This window comes from Thrips palmi, unplaced genomic scaffold (genome assembly GCF_012932325.1).
Source record: "Thrips palmi isolate BJ-2018 unplaced genomic scaffold, TpBJ-2018v1 HiC_scaffold_5, whole genome shotgun sequence".
NCBI lineage: Eukaryota > Metazoa > Arthropoda > Insecta > Thysanoptera > Thripidae > Thrips > Thrips palmi.
Genome location: NW_023144632.1, coordinates 9,341,076 through 9,359,374, shown reverse-complemented (window position 1 = coordinate 9,359,374; position 18,299 = coordinate 9,341,076). Strand labels below are relative to the sequence as shown.

Sequence of the window (18,299 nt, the reverse complement as noted above, 5' to 3'; positions counted from 1 at the left end):
CGCCGAGGCCGGGGCGCGGCGCCCGGCTCGTGTGCCACGCGACAGCGCGACGCAGCGCGACAGCGGCCGATTCGTCTCCGACTCGTGTGCCTCGCCGCCACGCCGCGGCTTCGCGCGCCCCGCCTCTCCTGACAGATGAACGTCCTAATAAGCGTCGCTCTGCGTCGCGAGGCACCGTCACTGCAAGGCACGCGTAGCACAGTGGGCCAGAAGACCGGCGGAAGGAGGCGGTCCAAATCCCGCACGTACTTTGAGCTCCGTGGTCACTAAATAGGACTCGAAGCGAACGTGTGACCCCACCAATGGATTGCTCTCCGAACGAGGAATCCATTGGTGATGTCACACGTTCGGTTCGAGTCCCAGAAAAAAAATCCGTTTTCCCGTACTGGCCTGCTTAAATTTTTGCCGGATGAACAGTGCCGTTGCCATGAAAACTGTCGTGTATAAGAAATATTTCCACTGATTTTTTTCGTTAAATTGTGGCATTTTTCTTTTTTATACTGCAAGCAAAACTCTAGTGGCCTTTTTTTGAAGAGCCAGGCGCGGAAACCAGTGGGGGCTTCTTCCAAAAATGAGCAGACATGTTCCAAACTTTTTCCGAACTGTTTCTACCAGCGTCATGCCGGGAATGCGGCGCTACAGCACCGCACGGCACGGCGCGCTGGAAGGCACGCGTATGGACCCGTACGGTTCGGCTTCCAATACTGCCGGCCCTGCACAGTCCGGGCAATGAACCCGGGTTGGGTGGCCGACGAGCTGGGTCCCTTTGACTGACTCCGCGTCCTGTTGCAGGTCGCGGCTTCACGAGGACTCGCCGTCCGACTACCTCAGCGACCTGCACCTGGTCCTCCGGGAGAACGGTGAGTAATCATGTCGTATGGGATTGGCTGGACGGAGCCTCTGCGAGTAAAGGCTAGGGCGTGTCGTCTGGCGGACGCACGACGATGCCGCGAGGCCGCGGAGGCCGCGGCCGCCGCGTGATATATTTCACACCATAACTCGATTACGACCCTCCAACTTTGTGGCCTACACGGGCTCGGCCGAGGGCCGCGCGCCGCCGCGCTGGATCCCGAGAGCGAGCACAAGAAAAAGCACACAACTTTGTTGTCCGCCATCCACTCCACTACTACATGTCGTCCTCCGGGGCCGCCCCGCCCCGCCCCGCCCCGTGCCGCAGGTGCCGACGCCGTGGCGCGCCTGGAGGAGGTGGGCTCCGCCCTGGTCCACAACGCGTGCCTGGAGCCCGGGTCGCGGCAGCGCCGCGCCCTGCAGTGCCTGGGCAGTGACCTCAGCGAGTTCCTCACCACGCTGGACGGCGTGCACGACGTGCTGCAGCAGGGCGAGGGCGTGCTGCCCGCCACCGCCGCCAAGCAGACTGACTCGGTGAGCAGCCGCCTTGTGGAACGCCGACACTGTCACCAAATGTGACGAATTCCACTCTTGAAAACTGTGAACTCTGCATTTCCAAGTGCGGAGTCTGAGTTCCCCATCTCCGCTTTTCAAGTGTGGAGTCCTTCACTCTTGGCTTCAACAGTGTGGGCAGCGTCTGACCGCTCGCTTCCCGCAGGACCAGGACGGCGCCAAGTTCGTGTGCACGCGGCACGCCGCCTCCGACGTGGAGCAGCTCCAGCTGCTGTTCACCACGCCGCGGCCCGCCGCCGCGCACCTGCTGGTGGGGGCCATCCGGGCCATCGCCCGCGAGCTGCACGCCACCGAGGCCGACATCCGACTGGAGGGCGCCGAGCCCGCCTCCAAGGACGGCAAGGGCGGCTTCCGGTACAGGTGAGGAGAGGAAAACTTTTTCAATTTATGCTAATAAGTTGCTGCGGGTTCAAATCCCGCCGCCGCCGCCCTCGAGACGCTGTCAGGGAATGCCAGGCGGGGAAAATATGCGGCGTGGCGCCTTTCTGCCCGCCGCTCCCCGTTCGGGAATTTACCGTCCCCGCAATGCCTCTCCAAATGGAGCAACAACTTGCAACCTTCGCCGTATAGGCAGTTAGCCCCGAGTGGGGTCACTTTTATTATCTCTCGACGGCTTCATGGGGGGTGGGGGTGGGGGATGGGGGGAAGAGGGAGGCGTATTTATGAGTGCGACCAATGAAACGGTTCTACTGCCGCTCAGGGGAGCTGGAAGTGAGGGGGGAGGGGGGAGGCCGCGATTGGACGGCGAAAAAAGTATAAACGAACGAGGGGGAGAAAAAACGTGCATGCATGCTTCGACAAACAAATAAACAAATTTCGTCGCTGACAAAGGACAGTCGTCCAGCGGCTCTAAGCCCTCAGCCACTCGGCCTCTGGTTTCCATTTGCTGCACGTTTCACTTTTGTTCTCCGTCATCTTTTTTTTTTGGCCTCGCGAAAGCGGCTGCTGCTCATGCAGCTAAATCCTCCTCATTTAGCGCGGTCCGCTGAGCCGTACTGCGGACGCTTCGCGATGCTTCGCGATGTTTCGTCAGCCGTGCGCCCCGCCGGAATTGGACAAGTGCGCCAAAGGCCTCGCGAAATAGAACCAGGACGGCGTCACTGTCGGGGAGCAGCGCGTGCGTGCAGCGATGCGAGAGGGCCGGGACACCGTGGCCCGGTAGACCGGTGGAGGCGGCCGAAACTCTAAACGCGTTTTGAGCTGCAGAGTCGCTAAACAGGACGCGAAGCGAACGCGTGACCCCACCAATAGCATCAAGCCACCACATCGTTAAAGATTTCAAACTCTGACGCGTGGCTTTCTCTCGCGCCGAACCATCTCCTTAAGCCTTCAATCACCTCACGCCTTTCGTGCGTACACTTTGAACCGACCGACCGAATGCCCGAGGCGGCCCGAGGCTGGAACGCAAACCGTCCGTCGGCCGGCCGCGGTGCGCCGCGGTGGCAACAAACTCAGTTGTTCGGCGGAGCCTTCACAATTCTCGCCGTCAAGACAAACCGAAGCGGGCATGCTGTTTGAACTATCCTGCTTACGCGCGCAGTATTCCGTCCGCGTGCCCCTGGCGTGCCCCTGGCGCCCGCAGATCGGTGGGTAGGCAACCCGGCCGACGTCACCGCGGCCGTGTGGCCTGCCTGCCGGGCGCCCTGTTGGGACTCTCTTCTCTGTCTATCTCCCTCTCTCCCCCTCCCCCCCCCCCCCCCCCCCTCTCTGCAACTGCACGCTGTCGCGCTGCGGGGGTGGCTGGGCTTAGCCTCCACTACGGTCCGCAATGAAGACGAATACTCCTTGCTTTGGGAGAACCGCGGCACGCGCTGTGAATACTTCGTAGGAGGGAAAACTTGGGTTTTTTTGGCAGTGGAAAGGCAGCCCTCTGGCAGCGTCGCTTCAAACGTCTCTGTCGATAAGACGACGACTCTGCCGGAGATAGGGATCAGCGTGTGGACTCCGCGCTGCAACCGGATACGGGCCCCCCTCTCTCTCTGCGTGTCTGCGGGAAAGACGAGCAAAAGCCAGCAGCCCCCGCAAAAACTTCGGATGGTGGAGGGAAGGGAGGGGGGAATGGGCGCGTCTTTTGTCAACTAGGAGGTTGATGTTGCACAGCTCGTCTAAGTTTGCGATGCACCGTTTAATGAACCATCCCTGAGAATGCCCTACGGGTAGAAAGGTACGTAATGAGGTCTCGAGCCAGTGGTGGAGCGGAGACCTTGCTGAGAGGTGGATCTGCAGAGAGCGTCTCGGGAAAAGTAAATTTAGCGTCAATTTGCCAGGCGAACTTTTGGAAACCGCTTTATAGACTCGATGACGGTCGTCGCAAGGGTAGGAGAATCAAGCCAACAGTCATCAGACCGTCGTTGAAGCAGGCTGGCGTCCCAAGGTGTTTTCGACCGGCACTAAATTGCTACCTTTTGCCTCAGTAATGAGGCTTTGCAACTGCTTTACAAGGAGCTCTCCAGTATGTTCTCCACCGATCCAAAATATGAAACGAGGCAAATCACGTTGCTCCGGATGGCACCGTAAAGACCGTTTCAGGCGTTATTCGGCGAAACTTGGACGAAGTCGACCGGACTCGAAACCACCGCCTTCAACCCGGCACAAGTTGGACTCCGGAATGCTTCCGCTTGCGCTTACCGTCCGTCCCGTCTTGCCCGGAGCGCCGTTGTGTGGCCGGCTGGGATTCTGTCTGGGGAACTTGAAACGCGGAAGGGGCAGCCAGCCTCGTGTGCAGAGAACGGCACCCTATCCCTGGGCCCTTATCGGACCACGCCACTGTTAGGAACTTCGTATCGGAAAAGTAAACGAATCAACGGTTTCAATGAAGAATGAAAAATGGCGGTTTTTGATCGTCCCTTCTGAAGATTAAAACACACAAAAAAAGTTGATGGGCATTTAGAGTTTCTGAAAAAAGTGGTCCTCAACTGGTTGAGAAGGTCCACGGGTGTGGTGCGTTGTGCCACTTGAAGCGAAAGTTGTTTGCGCTTTGCTGCCGGTGCCGGTGTAGGCTCCTGCCGTGAAGTCGGCGATAGACCAGCCCACCTGGCAGGCACGGCCATTCGACGCGCTGCCCCTCTCGCACTCAAGAACTGTGCCGGGGTGCGAGAAAGACAGAGAGCTGAGGCCCCACTGGGCCCCACCGGGCCCCACTCGATGCGCAGGTACATCATCACGACGCGGCCCGGCCCCCGGCGGGGCTCCGACGCGGCCAGCCTGCTGCCGCCGCCCTCGACCAAGGCCAAGGACCTGCCCATCGGGGTGTCCACGTTCTGCAAGGCCTTCCTCTGGCACCTCGTGCTGGACCGCAGCATGGACATGGTGCAGCTGGGCGCCGGCTTCATGCGCATCTTCGGCCGCGAGCTGCTCACCACAGGTAACGACACTGTGAACCCAAAAGTGTGGCGGAGGTGTGCAATTTTCAGTCTCTTGGAAGAACTAAGTTTGCAGTCTCACCGTTGCCACCATGCCAGGGGCTCTGTGAACTTACTTGAAGTGTGGAGACTGCAAACTCCACACGTCCGAGTCACTCCGCACCGAGAAGTGTGGAGTTCTCCACACTTGGTTTGACAGTGGAGATAAAACTTGGCGCTGAGACGCAGATGTCATCGTGTATGTCCGCTTGCAGGCAAGGCGTTCTGCAACTACTTCACGCTGAAGCGGCCCAAGGGGCTGACGCTGTCGTTCGACGCCATCCTGGAGCGGGTCAACACGCCCTTCCTGCTCTCCATCAAGCGGCCGCCCGGCGTCGTGGAGTTCAAGGCCGAGGTGAGTGAGCTGACGGAGGGTGGCGTGGCCGCCGTCGGGCCATCGGGGAGCGTACGACAAGGCCTGGGGGACCGCGGCCCTAATCCAATGAGTTGATGATGCTGAATGCTGCACGCAAGGAGACGGGGGAGGGGGCTGATCGAGGCCACGACGACGCAGTATGTCCGGGGGGCATGACACGAGTCCCAGCGAGTCCCAGCGTGGCGGTGCCACACTAGGCGAAAGGGTTCTTTGCCGCATTTTTTTGTCAACAGGCAGAAAGTAACTGCCCATTGCCTAAAGCCATCAGGCGGCGAGACGAAATGCGGTGCCCCCCCACACACGCACATTACGCCGCACTGCCCTCGAGAAAGCGAAAGGACGGGCGTGCTGAGTCACCAGTGTGCTGGTTGCGTCACAGGCGGGACTTCGGGACCGCAACTCCACCGAGGGGGTGAAAATGACAGACTCTGCCACCCTTTGTTTGTTTTCGCACGCACACTCGCACACATACATGCACACACCCAGCTGAACGCACACAGAGTCAACTCATTTGTGGTGGACACGTGTGTGAATGTGTGAGTGTGTGTGAATGCGACGCGTCGAACGCAACGCGCTACAAAAGCGAATTGCTTTTATGCGTCCTCGACTGGAGGACGTTGATTTGGGAGTGGAAGGGGCGTGACAACAGGAAAAAAAGTTCGGTCGGTGGAGTCCGGGTTTGGTTGTAGGAATCGACTTGGTTGAAACGCTGTGCCCACCAACGTTCGGTCGTCACGAGCGACCCTCGATTTCATTCGCCCAGGATGTCCTCCTCCAATCCATCCGATCGGTGAAACCAACCCCCCTTTTTCCGTGGCATGCGCAGCGGGAGTTCGTGTAGCCCATTCACGGGAATCTGCGCGCCCGAGTCTCACGTGTCATTCAAGCGAAGCCATGCTCAAAGGCCAGCGACAGAAAGAGATGTCCAAAAGTGGAAGCAGACGAAGCAGACCCCAACGTGTGCCGTCAAAGCGTGCAAGTCGAGTGAATGGGGCGTGGAAAGGAATCCTTTATTTTTTGTCCCGCCGTTTATTTTTTTTTTCTGTTACGTCAAACGTTTGTGAGCAATGTCACGGGTGAGTTGTGGCCGCACAGCAAGTTTGACCGAAGACCGCTTTCTTTTAAACGGACAAAGCTGTGGGCGCCTAGCCGGCACGGTGGTGGCCTTCATGGACGACGGGCAACCTGCACCCAGCTGCTGCTGCGTCTAAAGGATGCTGGGCGCGGCGCAGAGTGGACGGGGCGGGGCGGGGCGGGGCGGGCACACTTAATTGGCTATCAGCATTAAAGGGAGTCCGTATGCAGGCCGTCCCGGCCGCCCTGGCAGGGGCACACTAAGGGAAGGCCAATCCCACGAGGCGCGAAGTGGGGCGTTACCCGAACGACTCCCCCCCCCTCTTCCCCTTCCCGGGCCATTCCAAACGAGCGCTCATTGAAGCACGCTGCCATCGGAGCGCCGCCGTTGTGCGCACGTCGTAGTGACGCCGTGACGCTGCATATTCGGCTCGCTTTTGAAAGGCGAAAAGCCGATTTATTGATATAAACGCAAACAACTCATTATGGGTTGGTTTACTGGTGCCTGCTTCACCTCTCTTCTTCCTGTTGTATCGATGACCCCCCTCCCCTCCCCTTCCCCCCATGGGTGCCTCTTATCTGAATTGCAAATGTCTGCTGCGCCGAGGGCGCTTAGAGGCGCTTTAATTTTGCATCAGCATTGGCCGGCATGGGCCCACTGGCCCAGTGGGTGTCAATGGCGACGAAGCTTGACCGCCCCGGCGCGGCGAGCCCCCGCAGCCCCCGCAGCCCCCGCAGTGGGCCCCTCCACCAGTAATTACAATCAGCTGGGGCACCGAATATTTTGACAGCCGTCAAGGATGTCAACAAAGTGAAGTTGTTGACTTTTGTTGATTCTTCACAACACCGGAAAAACCCTCTTCTGGGATTCGTTCCTAGGAGATGTTTTTACTACTGTGAATGGATATTCTGGAAAACAAAAGTTACATTTTTGGGATTTCGTTTTTGTTAGGTGAGCGTTAGTATTCTTTTCAGGGGGAAGGATGTGCATTTGTTTGCACATTGTTTGCTTTTGAAATGAGTTAATTTTCCCTGTGTGCCCGAAAACTGTTCCACTCGCGGTTCGTCAGGAGAGTAGACGCACGGAGATACTATCCCCCCTGCCCCTAAACGCCATGCTTCGCCGCGCCGCCGTGCTCGCTGGATGGGCGTCGCTTTGCCTGTCCGCCAGGGCGTTCCGCGTTCCGGTCCGCCTCGCTTCCCTGACGTCTCTTCTAGAGCAAAAATAGAAATTATGCACGTGTGGCGGCGGAGTAATTATAAAAGAGCCGCGGGAGTCCCTCGCCATCCCTTCGGCCTCGTTGGCATTCCGGGGCGCGCGTGCGGACGACCCTGCACGACCCGCTGCCGGCGACGGCCTCGGAGGGCCTTCTGAGGCGGCGCGCAGTGGGCCACGAGGACTGCGGGGGGCTGCCTCACTCTGAGGGCGCTCCTCTCGCCGCCGGTCGTGTCGGGATAATCCCTGCGACATTTTTAGCTGTGCGGTGAAAAAATGAGTCCGGGGTCGCTTGCGGTGCCGCTGCACGGCTCGCTGAGTGCTCCCAGGGTCGCGACTGTCAAGTACACCGTCAAAACATAACACGGTCAACCCCCTGGTTTTCCCAGAAAGCCTACATCAAAGACAGTTTGTGATGTCCAGGAAGGTCTTGGGGAAAACAGGAACCGTGCTTTCTCCTGTAGAGACTCGAAAAATAAACATGTTTCGCTGATTGCAAACACATGTTTCGCAGGCGTGGTTTTCTTTTACCTCCCCTCCCCGCTTCCCAACGCACCCATAGTGTACCCACACGGCCCGCGGCGCTCCTCGAGGCGCGCCTTGCGCCAGGAGATCCTTTCAGGACGACCCCCCCCCCCCCCCCCCCGCCACCCTCCGCTGCCCCTGGCCGCCCCGCGGTGCCGAACGCTGTCCTGGGCTGAATTAGGCGGAGGCCGCGATTCCTTTCTCCCCGGGACACCGCGGTGTAGGGGGATGGTGTCGAGCACAGCCTGTTTGATTGTCCTCGGGTTCGATTCCCGGCGGGGCACCGCCCGGGGCGCAGGGCCCGCCCCGCCCCGCCCCGCCCCGCCCCGCCCCACCCGTCGCACATGGGCCCTCCCTTCTCCGCGGCCAACCAGGCCAGCCCGAAAGCCCTTCACATAATCTGCCCTAGGGCGCCTCGCCGAGCCTCGCTTCGAATCGTATTACATGGTGCCGAGCGTCTGTACGTGGAGCGAGCCCCGACGGGCCCGACGCCTCAGCGCGAGGCCCACAACTACACTGCAACAGAGAAGAAAATTTGGAAAACAAAAAGAACCTTTTCTTTAAAAAAAGCACGTAACGGGGCCTGCTTGGCTCATTTTCTTGGCTCCAGTTTTCGGATCGTCCCTCTTGCCTTGGGGTGCCGGCTTTCCTCACACCTCCTGCACTGCTTTACATTCTACTTTATCCGCGCGAATAGAATTTCCATCAATTCCCTATCACATTTGCATGTCCCGCTGCCGGACGACGCCGCTAGTGCGACCAGATAAAAGTCACGGCGCAGCGGGGACCGAAGAAAAAGGACAGAGGGGGGGGGGATCTGGAGTCAGATCGGCGCGTGGAGCCTTGCAGGGCCGGAAACGGGGCCGAGGGTGCCAACATGCGGCCGAAGGGGTGCTTAAGAGCCACACGGTCCGTCCCCTAGATGGAAGCGCCCGCCGAGTAGGCTCCCCCCCCCCCTCTCCTCCCCGGTCGAAAGAGTTCTTCAGCGGACTGATTCCGAAAACTGTGCCATCGGCGCGGTCTCTGTTGCACTCATGGGGTGATCCGGAGGGGTGCGCGGGAGACAGAGCGCCGGAGCGCTGTTCGGTGGTGGCCTGCCGCTGTCCGGCTCACTCTGGCCGTGGTCAAAGGTCGAGGCCTTGGAAGACTTGACGTGTGCCCGCGTCCCTCTTCCTCTCCCACCACCGCGTGCTGACCAGTGGGGCCAGCTCGCCGATATGCCGCGTTGTTTCCTCATCCACTTCCATTTTCCCATAGCCCTGACCTCCTGAACAGCCGAGCCACTACACTGCGAAGCCGGTGGCAATCCGTTTTCAATGACAAGACAATCGGCAAGCCTTGACCTAAAATCTTCACCAGCCTGCCGAAATTTGGCGCTCCGGCCGCCGGCAATACCAAATTTCAGCCAGCAAACGGCAGCAAAGTTGCCACCGGCTTGCGGTGTGGCAGCCAACTGGAGAAGTGAGCCCCCCTCAGGCCATGCACGGCATGCTTGTTTGAAATAGTAACAAGGGACGCTGTGGATGATTGACGCTGGCCAGGTTGCCGGGGCGCGCGCTGGAACCAGTGCCGCCGCCCGGCGTCGCCCGGCGTCGTCGACCGGGGGCATCTTTGACGCCGTGTCCTCGTGTGTTGTAACGGTGCCCTCTGACAAAAAAACAGGTCGCTCGATTAGGAGCGGGCTAGCGGGCTGTCAAAGTTTTTAATTGGTCCTAACAGGAGGTATGTGACCTCCACCCCTTTCACAGTTCAATTATTCCATTTGCCGTTGGACGGCAGCGACATCCAACGCTGGGCTCCAAAACCCGCCCACGCCAAAATGAATGAGATTAAAGTGGACGCTTGTCTGGGGGCAGCCGTGTGCGGGACTTTGGCGTGAGTCGCGTGAACATCGAAAACCCCGCTGCGCAGCAATTTCCCTCTGTACCGCAAAGCCGGGCAAATCCCTGGATGGAGGCGGGACAGCCTTGCCGCGTCCACCCTGCCACCACGGCCACCACGGCCACCACGGCCACCACGGCCACGCCACCACGCCTACAGGCGCGGCTACAAGCTCAGAGGCCACCGTGTCAGACTGCCATTTCGGCGGCTCAGGGTCTGGGTAACAAAGTTGCAGCCCGCCAAGAGACACACTGTGGCCCGACGGCGGCGACGTCAGCCTCGGTCCGTGACGTCGCCGTCCATCCACACGCTGTGTCGCGCTGACGTGATTTCGGGGAAAGGGGGGGGGGCTCCCCACTGCGCGCAGACCATCGCCGTCAGCACTGCCGCACTCACTGCTACTGCCCTCGTTCATCTGCCGCAGGACCTGGACATCAAGGGCCAGATGGTGTTCTGCCCCGAGTCGGACACCCTGCTGTTCGTAGGCTCGCCCTACCTCGACGCCCTGGAGGGCCTCACGGGCCGCGGCCTCTTCATCTCCGACATCCCGCTGCACGACGCCACGCGGGACGTCATCCTGGTCGGCGAGCAGGCCCGCGCACAGGTCAGTCCATTTCGGCGCCTTCATGTTGTTGTTGTTGTTGTTGTTGTGTTGTTGATGTCGTTGGGTCTTCCCTTCAGCGCAAGCGCGTCCGCCGAGGAAAAGAAGCGGCCGTCAATGTGACACGGCATTTAGTGGCGATGCTTCTACCTCTGCGGTGAAAGTGGTGGGGAGGAGGAAAAGGGGACAAGGGAAGGGGGGGGGGGAAGAGGGGGCTGGGGAGGGGAAGAGGGGTGTCGAAGCGAGGGCGGAGGTCGGACGGAGGAGGGAGGTGGGCAAAGGAATGAGTCCTGGGCATGATGGAAGGAGCGGGGGAGGGGGGGGGGGAGGGGGCAGGCAGGCCGCCCGTCTGGCCTGAAAGCAGGGCACGGCCTCCCCCTTGGCAATCCCGAGTTTTACAACAAGCTTGACGTTTTGAGGGGGGGGGGGAAGGGTCAGCGCGGTGGCGGCCAAGACTGAGTAAAGAAGCAAAGGCTCTGAGAATGGGGAATAAGGGACGAGCCCATCTGGCTGCTTTCCTATTATTTGTCTGCAAAAGTCGCTCCGTCCAATATTCCCCGCTGGGAAAATTGTAGTGAGGCGGCCTTGGCGTTCGCGTGGAGGCGGGGAGGGGGGGGGGAGCCTCGCCACGGCCTCGCCAAACACAGTCCGGCGCGCCACTCGGCCAAGAGTCGCGTTCCGTCCGCAAACATGACGTGCTTGTTGTTGTTGCGAGTTGGCGCTGCAGGCTGGAGAGAGAGAGAGAGAGAGAGAGAGAGAGAGTGAGAGAGAGTGAGAGAGAGAGAGAGAGAGAGAGAGAGAGAGAGAGAGAGAGAGAGAGGAAAAGGGGGCGTGCTGATGGTCATGAGAGGCATTTTGTTGCTAGGCACTGTATTATGCAAATGCCGTTACATACCCGAGAGTAGCCCAGGACCAGGTGCAGCCCAGCCTGTCCCGCACTGCTACTTTAGAAAAAGGGACACCGCGCGCCGGGGCCGCCGGGGGCCGCCGGGGCCTTCCTCGGAAGGGTCGGGTTGGTCTCCTCGTCGAATTAACCGTCCACTTAGGGGAGCTGGGGCCAACGTGATCCTGGCGAGGCGGCCGAGGCGGCAGCGCTGGGCTGGCTGGGCCAAGGGCGCTGCGGGCTTGCGGCCGCGTTTGCAAGCATTCGGAGCACTCCCCCGGGACGCGACGAAGGACGAGGCGCTGGGGCCGAGGCGCCGAGGCCGAGGCGGTGGAAGACTGGGAGGAAGGCTCAGCAGGTATTCGGCGCGTCTCTCGTTTCGGTGCCTGCTTGCTGCTGCTTGCTGCCGCTCGGAGCGACTGGGGGAATTCCCCCGGGCCGAGGCCGAGGTCCTAGCGCTGCTGGGGGCCGGGGCCTCGCTGCCACGCAGCCACGCCGAGCCACGCCGAGCCACGCCACGCCCACCCAGATCAGCCGGTTGGTGCATTCCTAAACGGCCAAATGAATTTCTCGGAGGGGGAATAAATTCCGAGCAGCGCGACCAGTGGCTCCAGTCGGACCGGTGCTGCGGGCCACCCTGCGGGAGACTGCGGGTCACCCTGTGGGATACCCTGCGGGACGCCCTGTGGGACACCCTTGGGACACCCTGTGGGATGGTGAGACACCCTGTGGGACACCCTGTCGGCCACCCTTGGGACACCCTGGGACACCCCGTGGGACACCGTTGGGACACCCTTGCGACACCCTGGGACACCCTGGGGCACCCTGTGGGACACCCTTGGGACACCCTTGGGACACCCTGCGGGATGGCCTGCAGAACACGGACCGTCCAGACGGGCGCTGTCATCGGCGAGCTCGAATCATTACCATTTTCCGTTCCGACTTGCAAATCCATCTATCTGTGTCGTGGCGGCCCGCTCCGCAAGTCAGGCCCCGGGGCTGCCGGCCGGATCGGGCGTGCCGAACAAGCCAGGGACACGATTCCCGGCGGACGGCCAGTCACGGTGGCGGGGCGGGGCGGGGCGGGGCGGGGCGGGGCGGGGTGGAGCACGAAGGCGTGAGCTTTGCCGTCGCCGTGGCCCTGCATGGAGTCGAAACGGAGACCAGACGGTCGTAGCTGGATTCGTACATCGGTTCTGTACCGTCGGGTCGCGGGATCGATTCCCATAACACATTATTAAACTGGCTATTCCACTGTGGGTCAAACCGGACGCATCACCAAATTCAGGCCACAGACCGCGGTGGCCGAGTGCACAAAGTGGAGCTAGGATCGGGCTATCGAGGGTCGGACAAACTACGAGCACCGGTCTGAGCATTTTGGAAAAATACCCTAGGCTTGGCGCTGACAGTGGCGGCCCGAGCCTTCTAGCGTTCAGGTCGCGACGATTGGATGGATGGATGCCAAAGTGAGATGAAATGCGAGCCGGATATGGCGTGGAACCGCCTTTTTTCGTTTTTGTCCTTTTTTGAGAGCCATCAATCAAGACCTCACCTCGACCCCGCCCCGCGCAGGCCCGGCCTGCCTCCGCCCCGCTCTGGCTTCCGTGGCCGCCGTGGCCAGGGATCCCTCTCCGCCTGCCGGCCCCGCGCCGCCGGCCCACCCCACTCACTCGCCACACCGCCCGTCGCGAGCTCGTTGATTCCCCGCATTACGGTCCATTTCCGGTCCAACCGCGGACGGGCTTCAAGAAGACGCGCGAGCCGAGCGCCGTGGAGCCAGGCAGCGCGCGTCGCCAACGCAGGCGTGCGCTGCGCGTGGCCTAACCTGCCTTCCGCAGGCGTCCGGGCCCAGGAGCCACTTCATCGCCCCGTCTCCCTCTTTCTCTTTCTCTTTCTCTTTCTCTTTCTCTTTCTCTTTCTCTTTCTCTTTCTCTTTCTCTTTCTCTTTCTCTTTCTCTTTCTCTTTCTCTTTCTCTTTCTCTTTCTCTTTCTCTTTCTCTTTCTCTTTCTCTTTCTCTTTCTCTTTCTCTTTCTCTTTCTCTTTCTCTTTCTCTTTCTCTTTCTCCCTCTCCCCCCGGCAGGGCAACGAGACGGCTGCCTGGCGCAGGGCTGCCTGGCTGTGCTGCATGCGCCCCGCCGTGCCTTGCACCGCTACGCCACGCCGACAGTGCGTGGTCGTCGGCCGCGTTGCGTCGGCACCACTCTCGTCAGTATTCAAAGGTGCGCGCGCGGGGCGCGGCGCAGGCTGCGGCGATGAAAGGCAGAGGGAGAGAAGGGCGGGAGGAGAGTTGCTCCGCGCGAAAGGCACGCGACAAGTTTCCTCTTTCTGGGCGTGTCGTCCGCTCTGCCGCGCCTAACGAGGTGGCCTTGCCGGGCCCAGCCCTGGCCTAGCCCGGCGGGCACGGCCGGCCACATTTCCGCTTCCAGGCCCCGCCGCACCGGCGGTGCTAAACAGAGCGCGCCGCTGCCCAACTATCGGCCGGCGCGCAGCGCGCAGGGACTATCAGCCTTCCTCGACTTGGGAGCAGCGAGCGGCACGAGGCGCACCATGGCGGTGTCAGCGCAGTCAAAGTGGAGGCCGAGCAGACGGCATCGGTACCGCCACCGCGTTTCGGAGACAGAGACGCAATCTCGATTTTAAATGGGGCGGGTAAGCGTGCTAAGGAGGTTGGGCCTCGCCACGCCGTCGGCACAACGACCGAGGCCTGTAGCCCTTCCCCGAGGAGATGCCGGCCGGGGGTTTTGCTTACCCCCAGCCCCCTCTCCACCTCCAGACCAAACCATATTTCCGCAATTTGTGAAGACGGAGCCATTTCGCCCCAGTGCTAATCTGTGCCCGGCCCGCGACGGCCCCGCGACCGCCCCGCCATTCAGCCCCCGGCCACTTCGTCCCGCTTTGCTTTTGCATCAGCAGCCCGCTGTTTGCTTTTCAACCCGCGCGCCTCCAGGACCCACAAGGCGGCTGCAGTCCGGTCTCCAGCCGGTCTCCAGCCGGTCTCCAGCCGGTCTCCAGCCGGTCTCCAGCCGGTCTCCAGCACGCCGCCCGCCCAGCGATCCGTCTCTCTCGCACACCGACGCGACGGCGCGAGTGCGAGGGAGACGGGGCGAGAGGCGTGCAGGGCGGGCCGCCTGGGCCGCCTCCTCACGCCGCTGCAGCCTAATCCTCCCTCTGAGTCCTCTGATCCCCGTCGGCCGGCTTCCCAGCGTGGTGGCAGCTGCCCTCGTCTTCTCACGGCCGGGGGATTTTCGGCGACTCGGGCACCGCCGTCGTCGGCGCGTTATTTCGATTTGATGAGCAGACCTGGGGACACGGGAAGAGAGAGGGGCAATCAAATTGCGCACAGCGCACACGAGTTCGAAGAGTAAGACGCACTACTGTGCAGTAAAAGACAACAACAACAACAACAACAAAATACTCCCCCGGAAAAAAGAGATGTGTTTATACCCAGTTGATTTCTGAGTCATTCATTAAAAGTATTTTATTTTATGTTCCAATCGCTACACTGTTGAATTATTTGGTGAAACTCATTGATTTGGCGTGCCCCGCCCGGCCTCTCTCACCCTCAGTACCTATATACACGCCGTGATAGTCTTGATGGCGGGCCGGCCGGCCGCCACTGCATATTGACGACCCCGGAAACTTGTTGATGGGCTCTCCATGTTCCCCCTAACTTGATCAGAAACCTGACCTGGGCGGGGGAGGGGGGGGGGGGTTGTCCCCCTGCCGTCGCCACCGCGCTGCTGCGCCGGGGGGCGCCACATCCTTGGTCGCCGTTTCGAGAACGGTCCACCAAGCACTGCCGCGGGCCACCGACCTGTCACGGTCCGGGCGACGTCTTTGCGCATAATGTAGTGGAGTGGCCGGGTCGTTCCTCGGGGCGCGGGGCGCGGGGCGGGCACAGACCGGATGCGTGGGTCTCGGTCTCCGCGCCCTGGGCTAGTCTAGCAGTGTGGGTCCGACTTCAGGAGCCTTTCCCCGCAAGCAGCGTCCCGGGGGAGCAGACTGTGTGAAGGAAGGCGGCGGTGGCCGAACAATCGAGAGTTGCGCTTTCGAGAACGAGACCCCGGCGCGCGCCGTCCACTGGGCAAACATGGTACCGCCGCCGTGCCGAGAGACTCTTTCAACAAACCTGGCCAGTGGCGGAGGGAACGCGAGCGCGCTCGAACGGTTTCTCCGCTCTCGCTGTGTGCACGACGAAGCGAGCAGTCGGGCGCAGCTCTCCCAATCCGTAGCGGGTGCACCCACATTCTGCTGACGGGGACGAACGGGGAGATTGCGACGAAGGAGAGATCCGACAGGACCCCTTATTTTTGTTTCTTTTACTTCTCGTAATGTTACAAATTCTGATGGAAGGTTGTTTTTACAGCCATTGTAGAGGAAGGGTGCGCTGGGTGCGCGGCTGGGTGCAACGGAATGTGTTCGTGGTGTGTGTGTGTGTGTGTGGGGGGGGGGGGGGATAATGATGGATTCCAATTTTGCTCAGGCGTCGCCCCGTAAATGAGGTCCTTCTCTCTCTCTCCCTCTCTCTTTCTCTCTCTCCCCTTCTCCTCCCCCTCTTTTTCTCTCTCTCTCTCTCTCTCTCTCTCTCTCTCTCTCTCTCTCTCTCCCCATCCCCGGAATGCGTCACGCTCCGAGGAATATGAAAATCTCTTAATTAGGGAGTCTGGGTACATATGACGGTCGGCGCTGCCGCGGGACCTGCAGGCGGGCAGGCAGGTTGGGCTGCAGCGGGACTGAGAGGCGGGGAGGGGGAGGGGGTAAACAGACGGCCAAGTTCTTTCCTAATAATTTCCGCTCCATCTCCTGCCCCCGCGAGCGCGGCTGCGCGGCTGCCGGCCCTCTGGCTCCTCTGAGCTGGCATTTCAGCTTGACGCGGCTCCGGTTTGCAAGATGCCCGCTGGAATGATGGTAGAATCCGACAGCCGTAGTGGCGGCCGCCGAGGCACGCTGCGCTGGGGCTGAGCGCCTGGAGCGCCTGGAGGGTCTTGAGGGCCCGGAAGTGCTGGAGGGGCTCCGCGGGGGGCGAACGGCTGCGCGCGCCGAGGCCGTCTAGGTCACGTGCCCGCCCGCTGCACTGCTAATGCCCTTGTTTTGCTGCAGGACGGGCTGCGGCGCCGCATGGACAAGCTCAAGTCCTCCATCGTGGAGACGACGCAGGCCGTGGACGCGGAGCGCGAGAAGAACGTGTCCCTGCTGCACCTCATCTTTCCGCCACACATCGCGCGCCGCCTGTGGCTGGGCGAGCAGATCGAGGCGCAGGCCCACGACGACGTCACCATGCTGTTCAGCGACATCGTGGGCTTCACGTCCATCTGCAGCACGGCCACGCCCATCATGGTCATCAACATGCTGCAGAGCCTGTACACGCAGTTCGACCTGTTCTGCGGCATGCTCGACGTGTACAAAGTGAGCAGAGCACCCTTCTTCTGTTTTCCGTCAACAAACTGGGTTGTGAGTGTTGTTTGCGTTCCGCAGGTGGAGACGATCGGCGACGCGTACTGCGTGGCGGCGGGGCTTCACAAGGAGAGCAGCACGCACGCGTGCCAGATGGCGTGGATGGCGCTGCGAATGCTGGACGCCTGCTCCGAGCACCGCACGCACGACGGCCAGCCCATCCGGGTCAGTCTCTTCCTTTTTTCTCCCCTCTCTTTTTCCTGCCCGCCGGAGATGGAGACGCAATAACTGCCGAGCGATTCAGAAGACCACTCCATTTTTTCTCTCTCTCTCTCTCGCACCCTTACGGAGAGTCCGCGACGAAGCGAGTCCTCTGAATCAGTACAAGCCGAGTCCTTGGATTCGCATTGCAAACGCGATCGACGAGCTGGCGGGGAGCGGGACACTCGTCGCGAGACTCGACGGCTGGCGGACAGCGCGGGTCCTTTTGTCCGTCCGTCCGTCTGTCCCTTTGTCTGTCTGTCCGTCTCTTCGTCTGTCTGTCTCTCTGTCCCTCCGCCGTCCGAGCGGGATGACTTTCCAAGAATATACAATTTGGACGTCACGCGTCACATTGCACCGCCCCGACGCGTCCTCCTATTTTCCGTCCCGAGAGACAACAAAACAGGACCACCCCTTTCCCGGCATCGTCGCAGAATATTTATTCGCGAATAAAGGGAGGAAACCCAGCGGCGTGTTGGAATGGACTTGCGCGAGAACGTGACGGAGAGGGGCCTGGCGGGGGCCTGGCGGGGGCCTGCTGGAGGGTCACGGCGTCGCGGCGTCGCGGGCAGGTGCCACTCGATCGGATGTCGCCAGGGTGAGCGCCGGGGAGACCCGGGCCAGCCCAGCGCCCTGTCACTCTATTTCCACCTCGCACTGCATGCAGCACGCCCTCTGACCTTCGATGTGTCGCGCAAAAAAACAGCTCGACACTTTTCTCTTGAAAAATTGCACACGATTCAATTGAGTCCGTTAGCATTCATAAATTGGTCAGGGGTCTTCTTCTTCGTGCGCTGATTTGTCACCGCCGGTGAAGTTTTCAAGGCCGCCGCGTGGAGGGATGGGCGGTCTGGCGCGCCAAGTCATCAATATTATCGCGAGAAAACAAAATCTCCGCTTCATCAATTCATCACTTTGTCGGATTATGAAATGGCCATGGACGGCCCATGGTAAAGCCGCACTGCCGAGTGCAATATTGCTCTTGGCATCCGGTTTCACGGGCCTATATACGTATACTCCCTCGTACACGGCCAAGGGAAGTTGCCGACCCCTCGCCTGTGGCGCTGGCTGCTCTCATGCAAGGCTGGTCCCGGCGGAGCTGTCTGGACACATCCCGAGTGAAAAATTAAATTTCATCACCGCCCCCTCTCTAGCCTCTCCCTCCGCCGTCCGGAGCGCCACAAAGGAATTATTTCACTTAGCGCGGCGACTCTCGGCGAAAAAAGTCCGGTGCTTGAATTTCCATCTCCGTTAGTGCGCTGCC

The 18,299-nt window shown here is 60.8% G+C and overlaps 1 protein-coding gene across 1 annotated transcript in view; it reads left to right on the top strand.

The window, feature by feature from the left end:
* Positions 1-18,299, top strand: part of LOC117651151 (head-specific guanylate cyclase) — a 91,621-nt gene that overhangs the window by 52,648 nt on the left and 20,674 nt on the right. The window contains exons 3-10 of the mRNA XM_034394954.1: positions 793-860; positions 1,178-1,383; positions 1,568-1,782; positions 4,575-4,786; positions 5,039-5,178; positions 10,320-10,499; positions 16,481-16,786; positions 16,856-16,999. Coding sequence (XP_034250845.1) covers positions 793-860; positions 1,178-1,383; positions 1,568-1,782; positions 4,575-4,786; positions 5,039-5,178; positions 10,320-10,499; positions 16,481-16,786; positions 16,856-16,999 — 1,471 coding nt within the window. The remainder of the gene's footprint in view (positions 1-792; positions 861-1,177; positions 1,384-1,567; positions 1,783-4,574; positions 4,787-5,038; positions 5,179-10,319; positions 10,500-16,480; positions 16,787-16,855; positions 17,000-18,299) is intronic.